Source organism: Homalodisca vitripennis, chromosome 3 (assembly GCF_021130785.1).
Source record: "Homalodisca vitripennis isolate AUS2020 chromosome 3, UT_GWSS_2.1, whole genome shotgun sequence".
NCBI lineage: Eukaryota > Metazoa > Arthropoda > Insecta > Hemiptera > Cicadellidae > Homalodisca > Homalodisca vitripennis.
The window spans coordinates 92,752,675-92,778,562 of record NC_060209.1 but is presented as its reverse complement, the minus strand read 5'-3'; the positions used below and the strand labels follow the sequence as shown (position 1 = coordinate 92,778,562).

General features: G+C 33.2%; 2 protein-coding genes across 2 annotated transcripts in view; one reads left to right on the top strand and one right to left on the bottom strand.

Moving 5' to 3' along the window:
• The window catches only part of LOC124357184, a 183,003-nt gene extending 164,813 nt beyond the window's left edge, over positions 1-18,190 (top strand). Inside the window, exon 4 of the mRNA XM_046808705.1 lies at positions 18,032-18,190. Within this exon, the coding sequence (XP_046664661.1) occupies positions 18,032-18,124 (93 nt within the window). The 3' untranslated portion in view covers positions 18,125-18,190. The remainder of the gene's footprint in view (positions 1-18,031) is intronic.
• A 123-nt stretch (positions 18,191-18,313) lies between these two features.
• On the bottom strand, positions 18,314-24,979 carry LOC124357183 (zinc metalloproteinase nas-12-like). The gene is made up of 5 exons (XM_046808703.1): positions 24,822-24,979; positions 23,616-23,792; positions 21,990-22,298; positions 19,359-19,471; positions 18,314-18,659 (listed from the first exon to the last, which is right to left on the bottom strand). The coding sequence occupies exons 1-5, from the start codon at positions 24,883-24,885 to the stop codon at positions 18,498-18,500; spliced, it is 825 nt and encodes a 274-aa protein (XP_046664659.1). The 5' UTR covers positions 24,886-24,979; the 3' UTR covers positions 18,314-18,497.
• Positions 24,980-25,888: the final 909 nt, after the last annotated feature.

The window sequence follows — 25,888 nt, the reverse complement described above, 5'->3', positions numbered from 1 at the left end:
TGGGTAAACTATACTACAGTTATAACAATCATTGAAATTGAATCACAACACAGGCACTACATCTTTTCAAAAAGATCCTTTTCCTCTCTAAAAGTGTAGATGTTTTATTTAACGGCTTAGGTTTCTTGCATCCGATCATGTTAAGTCGATACAACTTCTGCCCTTTCTAATCAGCTGCGCACTCTTTAGGTCACAGTCGACAGTAGGTCGGACCTCCACAATCCACTAGGTTCAGCTTCAATAATCTTATCCCAGCATGAGAACTTTCCATCAGGAATTCCCATTTTTTCTTGAAACAAGGCATTATCTTAATGTTTAAACTACTTGGCAAACAAAACAATAATTTTAATGAAGATAAATTTAAAATCCATTTTGATTGGTGATTTGAAATCAATGGCTCTGATAGGATTAATTTGGTATAATCGAACAAGTTATAGTATCAGAAAGCTAATCATTATCGGTTACAACTGTAGCTTAAATTTTGTATTAAATGTTTAATTTATGTGTGTTACATTTACTCAGAATATGTGCTTAAAATAAAGTTAGAATACTTTAAAAGATACAAACTGTCTAAAACCACATCTGTTTATTTTCAGGCAATTATTTCAAACCCATCTACAACATTGTACGACATATTCAAACTTATTGATTAATAACTTTAAACTGGATGAGAAAATGAAAATGTAAAGTTTATAAAACTGAGGAAAGAAAGATTTCCATTTGGAGGGAAATGGCCCAAACTCCAAATTTTTCTTCTAGGAAAAATGAAAAAGAGGATTACTTCATGTATCATACCGATATGAAAATTGATTTTCTAAGAGGAGTAATTATCGAAAAATGTTATACTGTGAGGAAATTTCTTAATGAAGAAAAAAATACAATTGTTCTGATGGTTAAGAAGTAAAGGACTGTACCATGAAAAAACATTACTCTATACGTTAATTTTAAATGAAGATTCTGCATCAGAGAATCCTGTCAATTTTGTGTATGTCAATTATGTCAACGTTTTATGTATGTAATAGTTGAAAAATAAATCCAATGAAAATGGTAGCGTTACCCAAATAGGTCGATTGAATTGCGTTTTGTGTTCCCAGGTGTGTATAGGATGTGTAACATACCAGGAAACACTGAAATGTTCTTTTTAAATACTGAAATGTCCAATACCTTTTCACAACTAAAAACTTTCAATACTCAAAATTCGCCATTTTCTTATCGAGTGATTTCATAAAAATATTCTAATAAACTGGGCCGTTTAAAGGATTAATATAGGTCTTATTTAAATATCCTCCATTTTGAATGAGTGGTTTGCGCATTATATTCAAAAAATTAACATATTTAAAATGTCATGCATTGACTTTATGAGATTTAGATTTAAATTACTGTCATTTAAGATTTAAATGACATTCCTCACCGGCCCTCTTTCCTATTGTAGACGCGTGATGATTATTATACAAAAAGAAGTTATGATAGCGATATGATATTTTGCAAAATTTGGAAACTTTATCTGCTATGTTTAAAAAAATGGTAAATTGTTTTTTGACGTTTTACACACGGTAAATACTAGTTAGTAAGAGTGTCTCTTTGCAGTATTTCATATTCTAGTAGGTGATTACAACATTAAACAGTCGAAGCAAGTTGTAAGCAGCCGTATCTCAGAAACTACAACCAACCATAATGTTAAGTTCACTGCTTACGCAAACCTATGTAAGAACAGGAACTTACTAATAAAAATTAATATTATTAGAACATTTGTTCAGTTTCAGAGATTCTGGAATTCTTTCTACTCTAAGACATCTGTTGAGCACTTCTTTTGTATACCGTACAAAAGCAGTCTCAAAAATACGATCGTGAATAAAGAACTCGAAGCAACACATGGAGCACGTTGTCAAGAACATAGCCAGGAAAAAAGGGGGGGTCCAGACAATTGATATTTTCCCGTAGTGGTCAGAGAGTAAGGCCCCATTTTGTTCCTTAAAAAATTCTTGACGAGTTTCTTAGTTGACAACGATCTTTCAGCAGGACATTTAAGTAATACTGAATTATTTAAATAATAATAATCGTTTACTAAAAAAATTACTTGAAATAATTGAAAATTTGGGAGGTCCGGACCCCTTGGATTCCCTATCTGGCTACGTCCTTGCACGTTGTAACATACCTGATGTCTATATATAAAGGTGATTCAAAAAGAGCGCCGGTTTTGATATATCAAATTAAGAGATTTATTTTAATGAAAATCTGAAATGAAATACACAAATATGTTCATGTAACCTTCCGATTTCACGTATGAAAAATAATGTCATGCATGTGTCCTCCTCTGCTACGCTGGCACGCAACAACTCTGTCCATGAAATTAGTCATGACTGCACGACAAGTTTCCACTTCAATTTGGCCGACAACCCGTCGAATTTCCTCCTTCAACTCATTGATGGTTCGGGGTTTATTGGCACAAACTAATGACTTTAGATAACCCCAAAGATGAAAGTCACAAGGTGTTAAGTCACACGACCTTGGTGGCCATTGATGGTCGGAATTACTAAAAATGACGCGATCCTGAAAGCGGTCACGGAGCAACACAATTGTTTCACGGGCAGCGTGGCAGGTGGCACTATGCTGCTGAAACCACAACTGGTCAATGTCTATGTTATCCAAATGAGGCCACAAAAACTCCCTAATCATCGTACGGTATCTGTCTCCATTCACTGTCACAGCTTGCCCTTCCTGATCTTCAAAAAATAAGGGCCGATGACGCCGCCCGACCAAAAGCCGCACCAAACTGTCATTCGTTGTGGATACATTTCCCTTTCGTTAATCATGCGACGGTTTTCTGAACCCCAGATACGGCAGTTCTGTTTGTTAACAAATCCATTCAATTGGAAGTGCGCTTCATCACTGAAGATGATATTCATTGCGAAGTTTTCTTCCTCCTGCGAATTTCTCAATACCCAATCAACAAACTGTCGTCTCTTCTGGTGATCTGACACTTTCAATTGTTTCGTCAGCTGAATTTTATAGGGGTGATATTTGAGATCGTATCGAAGAATTCTCCGTACAGAAGAACATCTTAAACCCAATTGTTGAGAACGGCGACGTATTGATTTCACTGGGCTAACAGCCACACTGTCACGAACCACCTCAATGTTCTGTTCAGTTTGGGCACAACGACGACGTCCAGAACTTTTGAGGTCGACTGTTGAACCTGTTTATTGAAACTTTTTCATGAGTCTGCGAACTGTTGATTCATTCGGTGCTTCATTACGTCCTAGAGTACCGCGAAGTCGCCTAACAGTAGCCGCATAACTCTCTCCACTCTATACAGGTAAAACGTTTTCACTATTAACACTCGTTGCGAACAAGTTAACTTCTCCATGGTTATACAGAGAATGCACTAATGAGAGAAATATCAGCTGCGTCAACAATCGGAATGTAGGCAGAAATAGAATCAAGGTCAAACATTGTTGCCAACCGATAAAATAAAATTTACCGGTCTTTTAAAAACCGGCGCTCTTTTTGAATCACACTTTATTTGATTGTTCATAAATATTTCTTAAAATTAAATTATATATTTGCCACTTATACTTATGAATTGTAAAAATCATTTAATAGCTGTTTAGCCTTTCGATTATATATTAATTTGGTTATTAACACATATGAGTAACATAAGAGAAGCAAATAAAATATAATGATGGATTAGGAACACAATTATTATTTAAACAAGTAGACGTTTTCCAAAACAATATTTTAATATATTCATCTGTCAATTATGCTCTAAAAAATCCTTACGTTTCCAGAGAAATAATCTCCCGATTTCTTAATACCAACAAAAAACCTACATTGACATTTATGTTTTATGTTATTTATATTTATTCAGTTTTGGTTCAACTCCATGGATTACTTGAACATATTTTAATAGAATTGCTAATTTCATTGTGATTAATAATAAAAAAAACTATTCTACAAATACACATTGAAAATATGAATATTTTAAATATACCTAAACCCGTTAAGACTCAACAGTCCATCTAAATATCTCATATGTCATTATTATAATAACATTGGAGAAAACACAACAGCTGTTCACAAACTCTATTGGCTTTTCTTTTTGCCACAGAATTGTTTAAATTAAAGTAAGACGTTACATGAAATATTAAAATTGTCCTCATCTAACTATTTTAACTATTTAACTATTTTTATAAGAAACAAATCTGAATTTACCAAAGTATATCAAGTAGGGTTGCCCACAAACATTACCGCAATCATTATTCCCTGCAGTGGTAATATAACCTCAATAAATAATACAAATGTTTTCATCAATTCAACTGCATCCTTTAAAATTTTAATAAACAGGATTTACGCTCTTACATTCTTAAACGTATTCCGTGCTTCGTGATGTCTTTAGGTAGATAGGATTCTTGGAAGTGATCCTACTTACGGGGTTTTCACGGTTGTCTGAATAGAATGGGTGGTGGTTTTGACACAGGAAGGAATTGACAGGTTGAGCTTGGGGTCTTCCACCATGTCCTTTCCATCTCGTTATATCACAAATTTATCCATTATAACAGAGCAAAAGTGTCCCAAAGTGTTTGGTGAATGGAATATTTCATCAGGTATTTATGTCTGATCCAAACCTTAAGACTAGATCTGCTGACGACGTACCGTTTTTAGGCCATCTTATTTCCACTCTTACCTTAGCATAAGGCTTTTTGGTTCTACAAGTGCAGCGTTGGTAATTTGGAACATTTCTCACTGAAACGTTTTTCTGAAAAATTTGACAAACACGCCTACACACACAAGCTTTTATACAAACTCCATTCATATTTAAATGTAAGCTGTGATTACTCCTGAAATTTCATTAATATTCAGGCGTTTAATTCTTCTCGACCACATTTGCGAATTTTGAATTGTTTGATTTATCTATACATATACGTTTGTACCGTACTTTATATTTTCTATTTGCATTGAAAATTTGGAAGACATTTTACCTTCAAAATATATAAAAAAATGAGGCAAAGGTTGGAGAATCAGTCTAATAAGTAGGTTTAATAATCCCTTAGAGTACCTTGTATTAATTCTCCACTTAGTTTACAAGGGGTTTAAAGATAAAAGCCATTTTGAAGAAGGTATTTCATCAATGTCAGAAGATGTTATTATTGTTCAAAAGTCTATGTTTTCGCTTTTAGTGTCAGGATAAAGTTAAAATTCCTTCTCATTTGTGTTACTTTAAATATATAAACTATAGTTAACTATATAAACAGAATAAATTTAAGATGGATTTACTTTAAACTCTTATATTATAAATGAAATAAAGCCATACACAATGGTATCTATTGTGTAAGTTGTAATTAAACTCAAGCTTGGCCAATTATTGAAGGAATGGTCTCTCTTATTATTCGAAAACGATCTAATTTTAAAACATGACACAATTGTCAAGCTATTTAAAGTGTATTCCACTCGGCCTTTTGTGATAATAGTACCTTTGATCACAAAAATTCTGTTATTGGAAAAGTGAATGGATAAGTTATTGGAAATTGTGTATTCTTTTTTATATGACATTAATGATTAGTAAAAGCATGCTTACAAAGGAATTTCAGCGTTTTTAATTTGTTATTTTGGCAGTTCGAGCTGATTGCCTATTTTGTTACTTTCTTAATGATTGTATATCAATAAAAACATAAGTTTAAATTTAACTGTTCGCTATCTAATATAACTTGAATAATTAAACTGATATTAGTGAATATCTAGGGGACTAACTGCAAAAACTGCGATAGCGAAAGTGTAACTAGATATCTAGTGTATTCGACTATGTATTATAGACAAGTAAAAATAATCAGATTGACGTTCAGACAAATTTGTATATACCTTAAATGCAATTTTTTACTCGTTAAACTCTTAAAACACTCGTACGTTTCCTTTAATAACAATGATTAAATATTGACCAGGTGGTTCGTGAAATATAAACCAAATACCGTCAGATCTTTTCATCCCTTTCTAATCGCATGCGTTGCTTCCATCTCAGATAACTTTTTGTTTATCATCGTTGTGACAGAAAATGTGATGTTAACTCCAATAAAGGAAGAGGTGTCAAGCTTGCTTTCATCAAAGATTCATTTTGTTTTGCGCTCTCATATGACGTCTTTCATATGCGTCATATACCTTGGGAGCAATAACGTTCGTGCCCTGTAATTACTTCTCCCTCTCATAGTAATATCCTTGACAGTTACCTCGGAAGGTTGTTTTAAATATAAAATTCATGAAATATAATATTTGGTAATAGGCATCTGAACACGGTGGTGTTTCCCTATAGATTTGTGATCATGGTAAACAATGATGGTAATTTGATGACCTGGGATGAATCTGACTGAGACGTGGTAAAATTCATTTCTCCTGTTTCGATCAGACTAGGGCCATCACTTACCTAAAGTTTTGCTAATTCTCAAATAAAGGAACACAGTAATCCCGCGTGTTATGCAAACTTTATCTGATATCACTAAGGTGATAGTTTTATTGTTCAGTTGGAGTTATTGAGAAAGAGAGTTCCTTCCGTCTAGAAGTCTAAGTTAATGTAACCAATATCCTAATAGTGTACGAATTCTCCCTCTACTTTTAGAACTATTGAGATTTCACTAAAGATGTTCGAGAAACTGATGTGCAGTTTTCCTCATAAAATAATCTGCAATCTTAGTTCTTTACAAGAGCATGGGTTAATAAAAAGTTCTTTAGACTATCAATCATGTGTCACCGTTTTCGGTATTACCTAATCCTGTGGCTGAACCACGAAGTCAAGCCCACAACTTTCAAGAGTCATTTGATTAGGTCCCTTATCACGAAATATTACGGCAATTCAATTTTTCCGTTCTCGTCTATTAGATACATACAAGTGGCTCCTTTACATATTTTAGAAATAGTTAGAGCACAATTTGGTGTAATGTATTCTAGTATTTTTTTTTTATGTTTTTTCTGCAATTCAGAGGTGTCTAAAGTTTCCGATTTTAAAACTACAATTTTTGTTGTGTTTCAATGAAAACATCTATTCTGAACTCTGAGTTGGAGTGCCATGATGATTATATTAATAGCTTCCTACAGATCTGCAGTTGAAAAATAGGCAAACTAACACACGATCACAATTGTATAAATCTTTGCTACATTTGCTTTTAGTTTGCTCCCGAATATCTGTTTAACTTGTATTACCCGAAGCGAAGAATCGATACACAAATAATTTTATTTTAGAATTCAGTGTAAAAAGCCAAATACAAGGTCTTGAATGTAAAGGGAGAAATTGTGGCTCATAATTGACTCGTTAAAAGTTCCTAGTTAAAAGAACAACTCTATATTTATTTTTTTATTTGAATTTAGACGTTTAGGAAAAGCTTCCTATTGACTGTGCTGAGTAAGAGTGCTGTGTCAGATATCTGCATTAGCCACAATGATTTTGTTTTGAGTACTCTCATAAACACCATTGTGTATAAATACTGCTTTTAATTTATGGAATGAGAACTTTAAATTAGTAGGTCCGAACAATAAAGAATGTCACAGCCATTGTAACTGTACTGAGATTAATGCATTTGGCTAAAGATTATCACCTTCGAAAATGCTGATCTCTAAGCACTTACTGATCGCTCACTTCTCCACTAGACAAACGTAGCAACCTCTATCAATCCGCTGCTGCTCGTGGAAGAACTCTACAACGTGCATCATTTTGTGAGGAACGGCACCCATGTGACTATGGACATTGAAATATTTGTTCTGCTTGTCACCTTGATATGCGGATAATGTATCTGCGGTACATGTCGCTTTAGGCATGTGGGTCAACTGGATATAGTTCTTCCGTTTACCTCGTGGAATCCACTTCTCATAAGAAGAGCCAAAGAAGATTTCTATTCCTTTTTTTTATCTTGACCACTTGATATTTAGCTGTAATAAATTGTACCATGTTAGAGATTCTTTGTTTAAAGTTTGTTTTTGACGATGGAAGGATTGTGAAGAAAACAGGATTTTCCCGGACATATGTAATCATTCAGTGATTGTATTTTATCACTGAACGATGGCAAATATCCCAAAAAATAATGTTAGAAGTGTTTTCTTAAAATATATCACATGCGATTAATATAAGGGATTTAGTTTTTTTGTAATTTTGGACACGACTTTCATAGAACTTGAGTACTGGAGAAACATGGCACAAGGAGTACCATCTACTAAAAATACTAGAAACCTGAAGAACTTAAAGTACTAATGCTAAACTACTAAAACATTTAAATTACTTTGGAATTTTGAAAACAAATAAGTAGATCCAAAACAAGACACAACACTTATTATTTGTTTTATTAGACATTGTGTGTTACTAGATTGGTATTAAAAATATTAGTAAAAATAGTAAGTAATAAAAATTATACTATAAATATCACTATCGAGTATACGCCTACTCCTTTCGCAAGTAAAATTGAAGTTAGCTCGGTTAAGTCGAAAGGTTATGTGGAGAACGCTGCGTTGGTAATACAACGAGAGCCAGCCGTTAGTGATGGAACTAATATAATTATAGCGGTCGCAGATTGGGATTGAAATGAGAATTATTCTCAAGCGGCGTTAGGCGGTCTGTCTGTAACAGTTCAGGTGCCTCTTGCACATGCTCGAACTTTGAACAGGTTCCTGTACATAAAACGTGTTCAGATACTGCAGCCGAACAGCGAACTGGCAGATTGAACCGGTTCCTGTAGATAAAACGTGTTTAGATATTGAAGTCGAACAGCGGACTGGCAGGTTGAACAGGTTCCAGTAGATAACACGTGTTCAGATACAGCAGCCGAACAGCGGACTGGCAGGTTGAACAGGTTACTGTAGATAAAACGTGTTCAGATACTGCAGCCGAACAGCGGACCGGCTCCTACGGCCTTTTTACTAATGTCAGCTGATTAACTTACTAAATTGGTATTAAACCGTTCAATATATGTAGTTAACTGTAAAGCCTTTTATCTCCATTCATAAAAAATGCATAAAACAGTATTATTGAATTAAAATAATAATAATAATCACTCGTATTCATAGTGAACCAAACAAACTGTTTTACTCGTATTTAAAACATTACTGTTCGTCACATCGATGTATATAGTTTGGTTTTTCTAAATAAAAATATTCAATTCATAACATGGAACAGATAATGCTCTTTGTATGGGATAACTTATATGTGCCTTTTAGATGCTAGATAGATTGATTTCTTTATTTATTCCTGCTTTTAGTGTTTTATGGTTTCTTCTAACAATGACCAATCGAATTAAATTTGGCATGTATTTTATCCAGCAGAGTTCGGTCACAATATGTGTGGTTCAATATTAGTTTCACCTATTCATACCTAAATGGTAGTCTACTCACATATTATTTAAAAATATACTGAAAGTCTGTCAGATGTATTGGCAGGTACGTAACTGTAGGTTTTATCATCAGAAAATAAGGAGACGTACCTTTTTATTGCATAATAATTCGAATGGTTTTTTTCTCTATACCTATACGCTTGATTCTAATGGTAACATTGTGGTTTTAATTAATTTCACGTACTGAACCAGTCGGATAGAAGTTACACATTTCGTGGCTAAATCATCTTTTATAAGTTAAAAGTTCTTTAAATTACCAGTAAATCATTAACCCTTTGGCGTCAACGGCATGCTACTCAGGGCCGTCCCGTGGGTAGCGGCACTGTATAAACCAGGTTGATCTGGTTGGCCGGCGGGACAAACCAATACAAATACACACAAATACATAAATATTGCACTCCGCGTTTTACATTGTTCCAGTTAAATCCATAGCATCGATTTGAAGTATAAGTGTTCTTGTAGAAAATTAAGTTTCCAATCCTTTGAGACAATACCATAAATATACTTTTTAACCTATTAAGTATTTCGATAATATTGTTGCTATTTTAAAAGAAACACAGCATTAAATGTTTATCAAATATCAAACCTTAGTTGCCTTTACTATATTAATTGAAAAATAATGAGTCAATGCTTTTAGTCCGGATTTTCTAGTAATTATTAGTGGATATGAAGCACATCAAACCAAAAACAATGCAACCAAAATGTGTTTATTTGGAAAAAAATAACTATAAGAATTAAATGTTTCTTGAATAAATAACTCTTTATCAAGCGAACAGAGAACATTTTACTATTTCGGGTAAACCGACAAATTGGCTATTGAGTACATAAATAAAATACAGGACATTACAGCCCGTTACAGTAGGTGCCTTCACCAATCGGCTACCTTAGTAGGTCGTCCAAAGTCTACATCCCGCGTATTACGGGTGGAACAGACGCTCAGCAGACCCCAAAGGTATAAGATCATAAGTTCAGAGTTAATAAAAATGTATGTTGATATAAAGTGTGAATGAACATTATTAGAACTATTGACGTAGTTTTGTCATAAAGCTACTTCTAATACTATAATATCCCAAACACAATACTTGGGTAATTGATTTAACTGCGCAGTTAAAGAAGAGAATTATACAGCTGGAAAGTTCTTGTATACGAGTATATTAAATACTTTTGAACTGTTTGCCTTCATGTCACTATTCTTAAAATCGTCTCGGTGTCTTAGATAGAACTCTTGATAAAAATTTTCCTATGGATTTGAAATATGGTACATAGATTTCCTTGGTGCAAGGAAGAAATCAATTGATTTAGGGTCAAAGAGCACTCCGTCCGTCCGTCTGTCCGTCAGTTCGGTAATTCTTTCGTCACATTATATCGGTTTATTACGTAATATTTCATTAATAGCTATGTGGTCATCCTGCAAAACTGTGTCATCGTATAGCTCCTACATACCAGAAATGAGTAACTATAAATTGCCTTACGATTACAACAATTCTGAGAAAGGTTTTACGTCCACTTTTACGTTCCACGTTATATTAGAAAACTTACAAATTTTTCCCTTTCCTAGGTAGGAGCTTAATAATTTTGTAGTTTCTTAATTCTATAGAAACAAAAATCGTTTTTACATGCAAAATTTCAAACTATGGCTCATATAATCATACAAAAAAGAAGTTGACACACAAATTACATCATAGAATCCATTCTTGTGGAAATGAAGTCTTATTCAAAATTTAAAGTCTATAAATCGAACCTTTCTCGGTGTATTATCTTTCCACATGGTGATACATTCAGATTGTTTCCCATTAAGTTGGGTTTCATATATGTGTTTAAATAATAAAGGCATACACAAAGAGTCACTCTAAAATAATGATATATGTGTTTAAATAGTTATGCTACTTATGATTATATTCGCTCTTATAGTATAGTAAGTTTCCATACAATTTTATTTATTTTTTATCTCCTCGTTGTTATAATAAGGTTGCTCCCTAAGGCCAATGTTAAAATATTCGCCATCGATCAGCCAAATTCCATTGAGTGACGTGCACCATCATCAATCTCAAGTGTTTCCCATATAGAAATTAAGCTTCATGGACAATTTCAAGCTTATAGATCAGTCCGTTTTCTAGATATCATACGGACAAACAGACATAAATTAAATTTGTCTAGCCCCACGAGTGATATGCTTCGCTAAAGCACAGCCAATAAGTATGAAAGTTGCAAATATTTTCATTGAAACTATGCAGAATTCATAAATATGAAGTATAGTTCTTACCCATGTCAGAAGTAATGAGCCAACAACCAAACTGATAAATAACAATTCTATATATTAATCCACATCGTAATAGAAAACCCTAGCACATTGAATGACTAAAGTTACGGTTGTAATGATAATGTTTTAGTAACTGATACTGCAGCATAATTGCTGACATAACCATTGTCTTTCGTCAACACCGTGTAGTTTTTTATTCATCACTAGTTTTTATAGGACATCATTTCTATTGAAGGTCAAATTAAAGAAGTGATTTTACTCAACATACTATGTACTATAGATTTGTATTGTAATTTCCATGACTTTTTCAATATTGTTTATTTTTATTGTGGATTAAGTAACTCTTTCTTTGATGTAGCTGTGATGTTTTAAAATTATAAAAATACGCGTTACTTAAATGAGTATAATATTTTAAAGTTCACTATTTACTAAATAGATGTCTTTTTCTATCTATTAAAAATGTATCTAGTTTCAGTTGTTTGTATAAATCTATACATCTGATCACTCACATCTAGATCTCTACAAACAGATTAAGTCCCTCTAGAGATATTTTCCTACATTTTTGTACATGAACTGTTATCTTTATTTATATATGTAGCTTGTATATGAATTTGGAGATAAATATTTGTTCATTCGCAAATTATTGTCAACAGAGACATTTTTTAAGGTAACATTACGAAATTACAATATTCTCACAATGTATAAACAAAATCTGGGATATTCTAATAATGCCATATTTGATAATCAACGTTTTATTTACTAGTTGTCGGTTACTCAACGATTGTTTGTAATTAAATCACTTCACTTAAATCGCGATCAAATTAACCAATGTTTTATTTCATTGTAAATTAGATCTGATGTGAAATTTAAAAAGATTTTGCATATTGCAAAAATCTAGTGTCGGACAATGCACAGTGTTTTAGGAGTGTCGAACTAAAAAACTATTTATTCCCCAAAGAATCAATCATCAATTTGTAACGCCATTTGTACCACAGGGAAACAAAAGTGAACGTCAGTTGAGGACTGTAAAACAAATGTTAAAAATTTACTTTAATTGGGATCAAACTAAGTGGGACACCAAATTAACTGAATTACAATTAGCAATAAATTGTGCGACATCGGAAGCTACTAAAAATTCACCAAATCAAATTATGTTCTGAAATAGGCCTAACTTGGAACTGACCAATGGATGGAACATTAATGATTTATTGGACTGTGATGTGTCAAAGCCGGATAATTTGGATGGATTCCAAAGAACAGTGTTAAACGTAAAAAAGTCTATTTCATCTAACAGGAAGAGGGCAGTCTATAGTGAAAAGGAATGTCAACACCCATTCAAAGTTGGAAGCTTAGTATATGTTAAGATACACTGGCTGAGTAATAAAGCGGAGAAATTTCAGGCAAAAATGGCAAACCGGTTTTGTGGACCCTATAGAATTATATACAAGTTAACAGAAGTGACCTTCATAGTTCAGGATGTAAAGGACGAAAGGTCAGTGAAGAAGGTGCATGTTTCTCAATTAAAATTGAAATACGAAATGTGAAATATGAGAACTTTATAAACATTAGCCCACCGCACAGGTCTGTATGTTTTATTTTCAGCAAAAATTATATTGTCGAAAAGGAATAGAAGATGGGTCTATAACAATAAAATTTGCAATATAATTTATTTCTAAATTAACTTCAAGAGTATTGATTATATATCTATGGATTAATTTGGCCCAAAACGTAAAACAAGTTAAGTATGAGCGTCAAGTACTTTATTATAATAGTAAAAATAAATAATGGAAAATAAAGAGTGATGTGACGACGTTTTTAGTACAGCAAATTGTATGGCTAATCAATGAGAAGTCAAATAAAATGCCAGCGTAAATGTGTTATATGAGCGTTATAAACCATATAATTTTCAGGTACAATGTATGGCATATCATTAATACTCACTTATGTAGTGATGACTAGGAAAGTACCACCTTGCCTTCTTCTTTAGTTGTCCATTATAATAGTTTTGTCTTTAATGTGTTTATTTTCAATCGTAGGTCACAATTGTTATGATTAATTGCATCCAATCATTTCGTTAAATTTTCTCCTTAGTTAATAGGCTACTCATCTTAGTTGACAAACGGAATTCAAACAAAGTAATGAGGATGATGCACATGTACAATATGTAGGGAGATGCTGCACTCTACAGGAGATCTAGGAATAAATGATACCCCACATAACGTATGACGGGTGCGCTCTCAGCTCTCATCCTCTAAAATGTTTCTTCCTTATAACCGAATCACTCGGATGTAAGACACGATACGGCCTGTTGTAAGACGGGGGTACCCACTACGAGATTTCCCTCGACACTCGTGGCGGCGTAGGTTCAAACTGGAGGACTTAAAATACTCACAAGGTTTTCAATATACATCTGAAATATGCACCATTGTGTAATATTTCAATTAAATATTTGTTTTCGAAAGAATTAGAGGTTCTTAAAACATAAATGCACATAAAAGTGTATACAAACTCTTCTCTTTCATTGCATTTAAAACCAATAAATTACTCTGTCTAAATAAATGCTTTTTTTACCAAGAAATTCACTTTATCATGTCCTTCACGAGGAAGGTGGAAATGAAATCCCTAAAGGATCTTTGAACAACGCAAATACACTTTTTATAGGAAGAAAGATAAAGTAGAAGAGTGGAAATTATATGTGTACATTTTTGGATCTAAATATTAGAACAAACTAAACCTTCTGTACCTTAATCCTGGGAGGATGAAGATAAAAATCCTTTTTGTTTATTTCCTAACTTTAACTGGTTGTTGTTTTATTATGGTTAAGCTCTAGCGTTAATAATGAGAAATGTACATATTTTTTCAACTCATTTGCAAATTAAATGTCTCATTTATCCATTGCAAAAAATGCTAAACGAGAAGTGGAAGGATATTATGATCTTCATTCATACCGTATAACATTAGATAGTAGTATTTTGTTTGAACTACGAGGAAGTAATTACAAAGTATTGGTTTACAATAATCTTGGTTTATTTTGTACAGGAATCATTTTACAAAACTTCTCGGCCTCGTCCATTTCTTTACACTTCTGAGGGTTGGTGTCACAAAAGTGAGGTTCCCCACAATACGCGTAGTTCAGTTTCTTAATGTCCCAACTGCTGAGGCTGAAGTCTTGGGTTCCCAGAATTTCCTGTCATCTTTTTACTACAAATCTTTACACTCTTTACACACTCTTTTTTAAAGCTTATCATTACCGAAGAAGAAACATTAAAAATCTCTACAATGTTTACACTTAAGGATAATCAATTAACGTATGTTAATCATTGAGTGGTGACAAGTAGAATAAGGATATTAAAGGAGTATCTGTTACAAGTTAATTGCAAAAGTGTTTTATAATTCAAGGCATTCTATTATTTGGAATTCAAAAAGTTTCAAATCTATACCATTTATATTTCTCATTATTCTTAAGCATTCCATTTAAAATTACTTTTTAAGTAAATTAAACCAATTCTTAAAAAACATTCACCCAGGTTTTAATAAACCTATTTTTGGCGAAAATATTTATTGGGTTATTGTTATTGGTGTGTATGTTGAAAAGAACAAAAATGTCCATCACCCTATACGAGGTTGGAACCCAACACGTGCTATAACGATTGTTAACTGCCGGCTGGAAAAAAATAATCTTTTCCTATAAGAACATACTAGACCTCGTGTACTTAGAATGTTCAACCTCATGCAATTTTCCCGCTAGTAAAAAAATGTCGTAAGAAATGATAGGAGATGTCTCCTTTCAAAAAGTATAATTAATACGTGTCTAAACGCTTGTTACTCAATATGTTTAGGCTGAACAGCCTAAAAATCTAAAATAAATCTCAAACTTTGTTGCACTATTAAACCAAACAAGTATCAAACAACATTATACACAATTTAATAAAATAGTTTTGTCTGAATCCGGATTGTATACCTATTTCTCAGAGAACATCTTTATAGAAACATTCATATAATTCCATCGATCCCAAGTATTAAATAGTTTTTAATTGTTAATGAGCTACTAAGGGTTCACTCTCAAATGGAGAGAGACACTATTCTGAGTTATTAAAAAAAGTGGTAATGTGTGACTGATGGTTTTCTACCACACTTCACGAAACTCAAATGATGTTTGCTGATCGTATAATTAAATTGAATAGACTGCACTTTCTCGTTGTAATTCCACGTGCACCTTTCTTATTAAATTAACTTGTTGGTGTAAACATACAAACGGTGCAGACTTATCCTAGCCAAACTGCAGCAAACCAAACGCACATTATTAATACATTCATGATTTTAGTAGAGTTTATATAAATAATTCTAATTGGATAAATGATTAAATATTTGTTTTTCCAAAAGTTAGTAACTTCCAAATAGATTTCCTAAGTTACGAGAACCAGTTTAAAAAACTATAAATTAAACTTTTGTCTGCTTTAATATTTGATCTATTTGTTAAACATTTTATAGTTACTAAAACTCCAACAGTACAAAAAAAGGTTATCACTACTTTACACACATATCGAGGCACATCTCTTAGCAGTTCTGATGGCCGCTGTTCATGGAAACAGTAACCTACGGTCTATATCGGAATATAGACATCGATATAGTATGGTTCTTTATACGTATAAGGAAGATTTTGTTCATACAGAATGTATGCCATGTAATCGTGCACTGTATTGATGCTGGCATATCGAGGTACATTCTTTAGCGGTTCTGACGGCCGGTGTTCATGGAAACCGTGACCCACTGTCTATATCGGGATATAGACATCAGAATAGTACGTATAAGGAAGATTTTGTTCATACAGAATGTATGCTATGTAATCGTGCACTGTATTGATGCTGGCATATCGAGGTACATTCTTTAGCGGTTCTGACGGCCGGTGTTCATGGAAGTGACCTACCTTGTATCATGCAATATAGACATTGGAATAGTACTGTTCTTTGTACGTATAAGGCAAATTTTGTACATACGGACTGTTTGCCATGTATTCTTGCACTGTATTGATGCTGGCATATCGAGATACATATTTTAGCAGCTCTAATCGCCGTGTCCATGGAACAGTGACCTACTGTCTATATTCCGATAGTACTAGTACAGTTAGGATCTATCACAGCCAGAGACTTACTAAATAAAATTCATGTTTAAATTGATCGCAAGCATAACCATATTTCACTATTTTCAAATTCCGAGTTTAAACATAATTTTGAACTTGCATAAGTCCTTTTGTGATTAAATTTGTATTAAAAGTAAGGCTTTTCTTCCTATCATCATTGATCGAGGCATACAACTTTTTTTATCTTGTGATCAAACCAATTACTCAGTTACTACTGAACGATACACACTCTACCTCCTGAGTACATATATGAAACTATAATTTTTCCTCTAAAATATGTAACATTATTTCAGGGATTGTTTTAACTGTGTTATAAATGAGCCAATGTTTTTATTAAAATGCATACACCTAACTGTTATGTACGTATATCGTACAAATTCATAATAGTGGTAAAAAACATTTGTATTGCACTTATTGTAGGAGAAACCTGCCTTGGCAGGTCGGGTAATGCGCTTTCCTATAAAATTCAAAATCTTTTATTTCATTAACAATTTGCAACACCAAAAGGTAGATAAAACAAGTGTATTTATTTATTTATGTTAAAAATATCATATAAACTATATTATTTTAATTTTAAAATGAGCTTTTCTTTCACAAATAACGGAAACTTCCAAAAACAGACCAATAGATTTGCCATGGTCCAACACTTTTGCACATACTTTTAAAGCCAATAACCAAATCTCAGTGTTTAAAAATTTTACTTGCGATGTAATGAAAGAACGATTATGAAGGCTGGCCTTGGATGCCAACAGCAATAAGCATTGAAGGTGTTAACCGATGATGTTTGTCGGTTTGCTGTTTACAAAATAATAAATCCGTCATCGAAATACAGTAGAAATGAGAATCCACCGTACGGTATCCTTCTGTAATATAATAGAGAAGCACAAAATAGTTTTCTAGAATTATAGTGGAAGCAGATACAGATATTGCTAGCCTGCTCTCTCATACTCATTCATCAGTATCGCCCAAACATTTGGTGAATTCGGAGGTTTCTAGATGTTATGTTGTCTTAGAGGTGGTATGTTTTGGACACTTAGAAGCCAGAAGCTTTCAAGAGCTAAGTGGGTCACTTATTTAAAACGCCCGATTGCTAAAATCCAAGTTAATTCTATTTTGGAAATATACCTTATTTTCGTACCCGATGAAATATTGTTTGAACATGAAACAATTAACAACGGCTGAGTGGAGTCTTTGGTAAAATCAGACTACTTCAGTTAACACGTAACGTAGCTATGGTGGGAAGGTTTGATTCAATGCGAATGTTGAGTTTAGCTCCAGTTCACCTTCCTCTTAGTGCAGCATCTGGAATTCGACGCTGCCACAGACTTGACTCATGTACGTCTGGAGGTATCCAAACAAATCTAATGAACTTTCTACATCGTTTCGACATCAGAAACATCTAGACTTTACTTACTCTTTACAATGCGGGAAATAGATAACACAGCGAATAATTGTTGTGCAAATTTAATTAACTATTTTAATTTGTTTGCAAACGAATCCTTTCTTCTTCCACATGAGAAAAATCTTTAGGTCAATAATATAAAAAGTCCAAAATTATCAATATTTTTTTATTTTTTGTTGTTTTTCAATCCATTATCATAAATAAATAAAGCAAGGCTTAACTATTCAGATCAACATTAAAACTGATTGACAGCTGCCATGTTATTTATTGTGACCTCGAGACCTGTATATTTGTAGAATTCTCTAATAGAATGTATAGAATATTCTATGAGTAAAATTAAGGGTTAGAGAAGCTAGGTGAGCACTTCTTCTGCGCCCACTGGAACACTGCACACGGCTGAGGATACTGCTTACAGTAAGTTGGACCTCCACAGTACATGTTGTTTAGCTTCATCTTGTCCAGCTCTGTGAACTTCCCATCAAAATTACCTAATATATCCTGAAACAAAACGTTGTTAGAGTGTGTTAATCAAGATTTAACACTTTGTGAGATCAAGCAACTTCGTCACATATACATTATTTAAAAATGTAACTGCATTCTTATTGAAACTGTATCGTTTTACTGGCACATGAGGGGTTAGCTTTGAAATTTAAAATAAACTTTTGTGAAGGTTTTAAAAATAAAAATAAATCTTCTGAAATAAATAAAGATCAAACTAAAATAAAATTTCTTCTTAAAAATAATTACTGAAATTAAATATTAAAATAAAAAGCTTCTTGATGACTTTTAAATTCAAACTTGTAATATATTCTTCACTCCCAAAAATGTACAAAGTTCTTACAGCTTGTCTTTTATTCAGTTTTCAAAATTCAAACATTCACACTCTAATCTGATCTGGCAATTCTTCACTTTAATTTATCTTCAAAATTCAATTTTTACTTTGTTAGTAATTTTCTTTACTTTACTTTAAAAAATTATTCTTCAGTGTTAGACACTTTAAAATTCTTCAGTGTTAGAGATTTAATAAATCAAAAAATTGCTGAAAGCATCTTTAAAAACCACAAAACTCTTTTAGTATTTTTACATAAACTTTTATATACATGTGCTCGTATATTAATTCAAAAAGTACTAAAACTACGATAAGGGTAAATCGAATGATACTATTCACGTACTGATAGAACAATTAATGTACTTTACCCCACGCAGTGCCTTCATATTGACTCCGGCACCATAATGCATGATACTTCTAAAGTCATATGGAAATCCGTAGTCCGTATTCTGTTTTATACCAAAGTCTGCCCGTTCAGTCACTGAAAAAAAATAATATTATTATTATAATTAGATTATTATATTATTTAATAACACTGTCAATAACATACCAACACGTATCGGACTGTCTGGAACAGTTATCGTTTCCACAAGACGTGTTTTATATGTTGAACCGTAGATTATATGAATTTACCCAATTATAGACATAGTTTTTATTTGTTTGTTACAAATTTAAAACATTTCGGTTTAGCCTATATATATATATAGATATATAGCCTATATAAAAGGTGTTTGAAAAGTATGGGTACGGCTTAATATTTTACAAACCATAGTAGATAACATCTTTAAGCTTTGCACAGTGTCATATGGCTATGTACACTATTTTTCCTTGCTATTACCATGACATGTCAACAATGGGGGGACGGCCCACAGAGGAAAACATGGAAATCTTAAATTAAAGCATGGGTCGAGTGATACCTCATTTGAAAGAGCTCACTTAGTAGAGTTGAATGCCGCAAACCGCATCTCAAAAGGTTTATCCAATCGGAAATGGCGGGTTGTTTTAGGTACACATTGTGAAATACATTACGCGCTGCCATTTATGACTGGATCGTCGTATTCTGATGCGGTAAGCGGCGTTTCACTCTACTAACTAATGGTTTCACTGATTATTATTTATAAAAAATAACAACAAAATTTAATTAAAAAATTAAGTGGTAAGTTAACTATCTCACCAACAAAGAACAATAGTAGAACTTAATTAATTCATAAACATAAAGACGACGAATTCTTTTTAGTTGTTTTTTATTGGTTATAAATTTATGACATAACTTGCAAATTAAAAAAAGTCAGTGAAATCACTCGACCCGTGCTTTAATTTAAGATTTCCATGTTTTCCTCTGTGGGCCGTCCCCCCATGGTTGGCATGTCATGGTAATAGCAAGGAAAAATAGTTTACATAGCCATATGACACTGTGCAAAGTTTAAAGATGTTATCTGCTATGATTTGTAAAATATTAAGCCGTACCCAGACTTTTCAAACACCTTGTATATATTAAACATACATGTATATTTTAGTAGCACTTGCCGAAGACCACCCCCGTTTTATACACGTTTTATACACATAACGGAAGTGGTTTTCGGCTAGTGCTGCCATAAGGACACTGCAATAGGCTGATTTTGTATACAAAATCTACCTAAAACTAAATCTAATTCGAGTCAGTTTTGTGAGAAGTTTGTGAATAAAGTGAAGTTTTTAACAACATTTGGACGAATTGAATTATTTACAGATTTATGAAATATGCCATCTTCTTATGTTTTAACTTAATAATATAAATACTGTAATTTTTTTAATTGATCTCTTTTATTACTTTACTTTTACCTAATGTTTAACAGCCAGGTCACCACATTCAACCCACCTCTAGCTACGCCACATTCACCCCACCTCTAGCTATGCCACATTCACCCCACCTCTAGCTACGCCACATTCACCCCACCTCTAGCTATGCCACATTCACCCCACCTCTAGCTAAGCCACATTCACCCGACCTTTAGCTACGCCTCTGTGTTTACATCATGTTGAGATGACAGTAGGAACTTATAGATTGTCCTAGGATAGACGTTCAAAGGGAGAACTGGCATCTCATTAAAAACCCTTGAAGCATATTTGGCACATTAACCCCTAATGTCAACTGCGATTAATTTAACCATTTGACCTAATTTATTACTGATTGATTACTAATTGTTACTAGCGACATTTCCGACATTATTGTCTGCAACCTCTGTTCAATCAAAAAAAATGAATGTAAATGTTTTGGAGCTGATAGTATAAACTAAATCTGCACCGAACTCCGGCAAATAATAGCTGTGATTAGAGAAACATCGTTGCCTCAACCGCTAATGTGCATGAACTACTTCATATTACTAAACGTCTCTACCAGTTTCTTGACTAGGAGATAATAATGTAATACAGGTATTGCTTTAGTTTATTATTGCTAAAACATATTCTTTAATTACATAAAATTTTGTTACCTTCAATGGAAGAAAAATTAAAAGACCCCATTTTCATTCTAAGGTTAGGTATTTGTTTAAGGCTTTTCTAAATCAACGCTGTTGAAAGAGCAGCTAAAATAAAACTTATGAAAATGAACTATTTAACTTATATTTAACTTTTATCCTTTGCAACTGCTTTGAATAAAATATTTAGTGTGATTGAATAACGAGATGTTCTGTCTACATTGAGAACATTATCACTAAAATGACTTGCAGCGTTCACTTTTGACATCAGAATGTACCGGAGTCGAGTGTTGTGTGTCAATTGACTCTGCACTACCTTGTAGGAGATCTCAATCCGACCTTGGGTATGAAAATATAATTTCACATTGAAAAAAATTTCGACAGCTGCTATGATTTGTATTCCATATAACATTACCGCGCTCAATTTAAAATTGGTGTTTAGACTTAAATTGCTAAAACTTGTTAAGGTACAGTCATCTCATTCACCTATTTCAGTCGTTCTTCATTCACTTAAACCTGCTTGATTACTAACTGATCACTCACAGGAGGCTTGTTGAGTCACCTTGACGAAACAGTCTCTGTCCACCCGCTGATGCTCGTGTACGAACCCGAGGGCATGCATCATCTCGTGGGGTATAGCGCCTTGGAAGCCGTTGTCGTTGAAGCACTCGTCTCCCAGGTTTATTACCTGTTCACCACCTTTACGTCCCACCAGAGAGTTGCACGTCTCCTTGTGATAGAAGTGAGAAAACTTCACATAATCTTTATGAGTGTAGCGTGGAACCCACTTCACACAAGAGACATCAGAGAACAATTTTATCTTATCTTTTATTTTCGCCACTTGGGCTTCGGCTGAAAAATTAAAATTTCGAACGTTAGTGATGTATTGGTTTTATACTTACAACGTGAGTACGCCACAACATATGTTTCCTAACAGGCTTCGCTGAGGTTGCTTGCAAAATGTCAAATCTTTAGCTCATTTATTGCATTTCATTCTCGAGATCTGCGGGACAGATATACATTCATACAAAAATGAAATTTTTCCAGCCTCATGATTGGTAGGTTTCTCTGAAGCTCGCCCACTTATACAAACAGTGGTAGTGCGATCATAATGTATTCTAGTAAACTTCACCCAAGACAGTCTCTCAAGGAAAATATTTGAAGGTAAAAGGACTAGCAGGTAAAGATACGACTACAGGGAAAGGAGAAGTAAGGAGTGGATAGAAAATCTTGGAAGGAAATTACCCGCAGATACAAATATTGTAAAGATGTTAGAAAGTTACAGGATGAAGGGGTTGTTTTTACAGTGTTCATATAACACTGTTTATGCTCTCACACAAGTTCTGTAGATGAATTTATTGTATATAATTCGCTGCATTAAATATTATAATTCACTACAGATTTGTGACGTTTCTATTAATTCCATTCCGGATCCAAAGTTAGGTTGATCTATTTCGAAATCTACAATATCATCAACGTAATTACATAGATTGTAAGAAGTTTTACAATATTTAAATAAGTCCCCAAGTAAACCTTTCAAGTATAAATTCTGAAAGGTTATAAAATAAATATAACACTGTTATTGAAATAGTAATTTTCATCACCAGGAACAAATGTGGTTTTTTCGGTACGCAATGCCAAGGTCGGAAAATACTATTAAGAGCCTAAAGACACTTTTTTCCGTTTGATGAACAACTGTTTTATCAAACGGAAAACAAAATTAAAACTTACACGTTTTATTTAATTTTTATTATATACTAAATCAACATACTTCTGTTTAGTTTACAGATGTGTATTTTTTCGTTTACTTCTACAACGATAACAAAATTGAATGACACTGAAAAAACTTGAATTGTGCACGAGCTAACTTTATCTGATATCTGTTATAAGATGACGAAAAAACCAATTTATGGGCCAAAGTAGGTATTAAAACACAGCTGTTATTTAAGCAGTGTGATAAAACATATATTTACGAGGGAATTTTAACGCTTTCCTTAGAAAAAATGTACTTAAAATAATAAAATTTACGAATGTTCCTTATTCGTGCAAATTAGTTATAGATTTTTTATTTTTCGTTCACATCTGTATGTAATCAACAACTTAATCCATGGTGTTACCAACCCAATGTATTGCCCTATACTTAGTTTACAACATTTTGAGGAAACTTACAAAATGAAGGATCAATCTCATAAGGAACGATTCCGTGAGTCCATCGTCGAGCCTTGTTCAGCACAAAGTTGCGAGTCCCTAGTCCTGAAGTGGGAGAGAGGTACATCTCGATAATATTTGCATCCACATCCGGTTCACTTTCACAGACAAAAATGGACGTTTCGGTGTTGTTTTGTCCTAAAACAGTCAAGTTTAGAGCAACAACTTTTTAATGTAATAAAAAGCTGAAAAGTGACAATCCAAGATGTGCAAGTAAACGTTTTAAGATTTTTAAAATTAAAATATGAAATTTACAGTTAGTATGACTTAAGTCTTTCGTAAACAGACGTTTTGGGAAGGATAGATACAAAAAATAAAATTAGGCAAGTTTAAACTTACACTTTGTCTAAAACCAATTGCTTTTAAGCTTAAAATTTTTCAGAAAACATATTTTGCCAGGGAACTTGACTTGTAACTTATTGGTTCTCAGAACATAATTATCTCATTAAAATCGAATTTTCCCTAGTGAATGAGAACAATAAATTTTAACTGGAGATATAAACTTATTTGGTGATACATATATTTAAAGTAATAAGAAAGTTTTATACATTTTCAACCCCCTACTTCGCAGTGCTACGATTTTCTAAACACGCCCGCCATTCCAAGCAAATATATTTCCTCTGGAAAATAGTCATATTCCGAATTATTTCAAGAGGATACCTTGGTAAGCCCTCAAGGCACTTCTGTCTTAGGTAACTCGACGCTCTAGGAAACACTAGAGATGTATTTACCCTTCTTACAATTTTAATCTCCTTTTCTTTCTATACTGTACATAAACAAAACAACATTCCCATGTTGAAGTATGGACAATATTTTAGTCATGAACGGATCACCATGGCTCAGATTACGTTTAAAACTGCTGTTGACCACTTAGTTATAAATTAATAACGCTGTAAAGCAGAAACTCTCAGCTAGAGACAAGCATTAAAACTCATATCAACCTTTTACAGGCACTTGTCAGTTTATGTTACTGGATATCTTCGTACTTGAGTTGTTATTATTTTCATTATACATTTTGCTTAATTACCCTAATTCAAACTTTGGTGTAATTGTAATTACTATTCAAGAAAAATAAAATGTTCATAGAATATTATAATTATTGTATAATAATACAGACTATCACGAAGCGTGATCAGCTCATTTAAGTATGCGAAACTGAAATCATACCAAATGGAAGCGCCAGTCCCAGAGCCGGGAAAAGCAGTAGCAGATTCAATACATCAGCCCACATTTCTCTATAAACTGTAACTGAATCAGATCCCGAACAGCTCACCTACTTCATGTACTAATAAATGCTGTTTTATACTGCACACTTTGTCAACAGAACTAATTATTTAACTAATTAGTTTTATTTAATTTCCACAAAGCGTATTTGCCACACACACAGTTTACGAAAGGTTTTACATAATCAATTTCAAGGTTTATTTCATATCTCAATGACTAGGGTACTAATTCTTCGTGCAAATGCAGAAAACAAAATTTTATCTCAAATTAGTAACAGACATAAAAGATTGTTTACGAAGAACAATTACAGCCTTTTGTTTTACTAAATTACACGGCATTTATTGATACTCATAATTATTAAAATCAGTCTTAACGATAAATTTATCTTACCTTAGTCCGAAGGAGTTGTAACAGACGCTCTGCCGGTTGAATTAATTTGCCTTTGCCGTACATCTTCTGAAAGTAGGACCATCTTGACTCTTCCTCCAACTTTGCGTGAATGACTGGGCGTAAATTTCTGTATATTCTGCAGCGTCTAGGGTCCCATTGTAATCGCCTTCATTGCTCACACGTCCCTTCCAAGTACCCTGACTGTCACGTTGAAGTTATTTAATTTCGTTCGGTTAGTGATTTAGGAGAGAAGTATGTAAGAGTTTTAATTTTAAAGCAATCATCTGTTTGTCAAGGAAAAGGATGACATCTGATTTTACTTATAAAACCGCAAAAAAATCTGCAAATCAGTGGATAATAAACGTATTCAAATTTAGTTTGCATAACATTAGCGATGCTTTTATTTAAAAATTTAGTCTTAATGAAGTTAGGCTTTTAAGTTCTCCTAGCCATTGCATTACTATGTTTCTGTTTTCAGGATGACAACTCGTCAAAAAAATGCCAATATAATTGTAATTAATTTCAACTTGTTATGTTTTACAGTAACTGAAAGGCCCAAAATATTCTAAATATTCTCAATATTTTCTCAATATATTCTCAACTGTGTTGGTGATTAAGTG

Bases quoted from the DNA above. Each gene is read 5' to 3' on its own strand.
- LOC124357183 (XM_046808703.1), bottom strand. From the start codon at position 24,885: ATGTGGGCTGATGTATTGAATCTGCTACTGCTTTTCCCGGCTCTGGGA. The intron at 22,299-23,615 runs GTAAGTTTCCTC...TTAATTTTTCAG, and splicing joins TGAGATTGATCCTTCATTTT to CCGAAGCCCAAGTGGCGAAA. The intron at 19,472-21,989 runs GTGAGTGATCAG...ATTTTTTTTCAG, and splicing joins GGTGACTCAACAAGCCTCCT to TGACTGAACGGGCAGACTTT.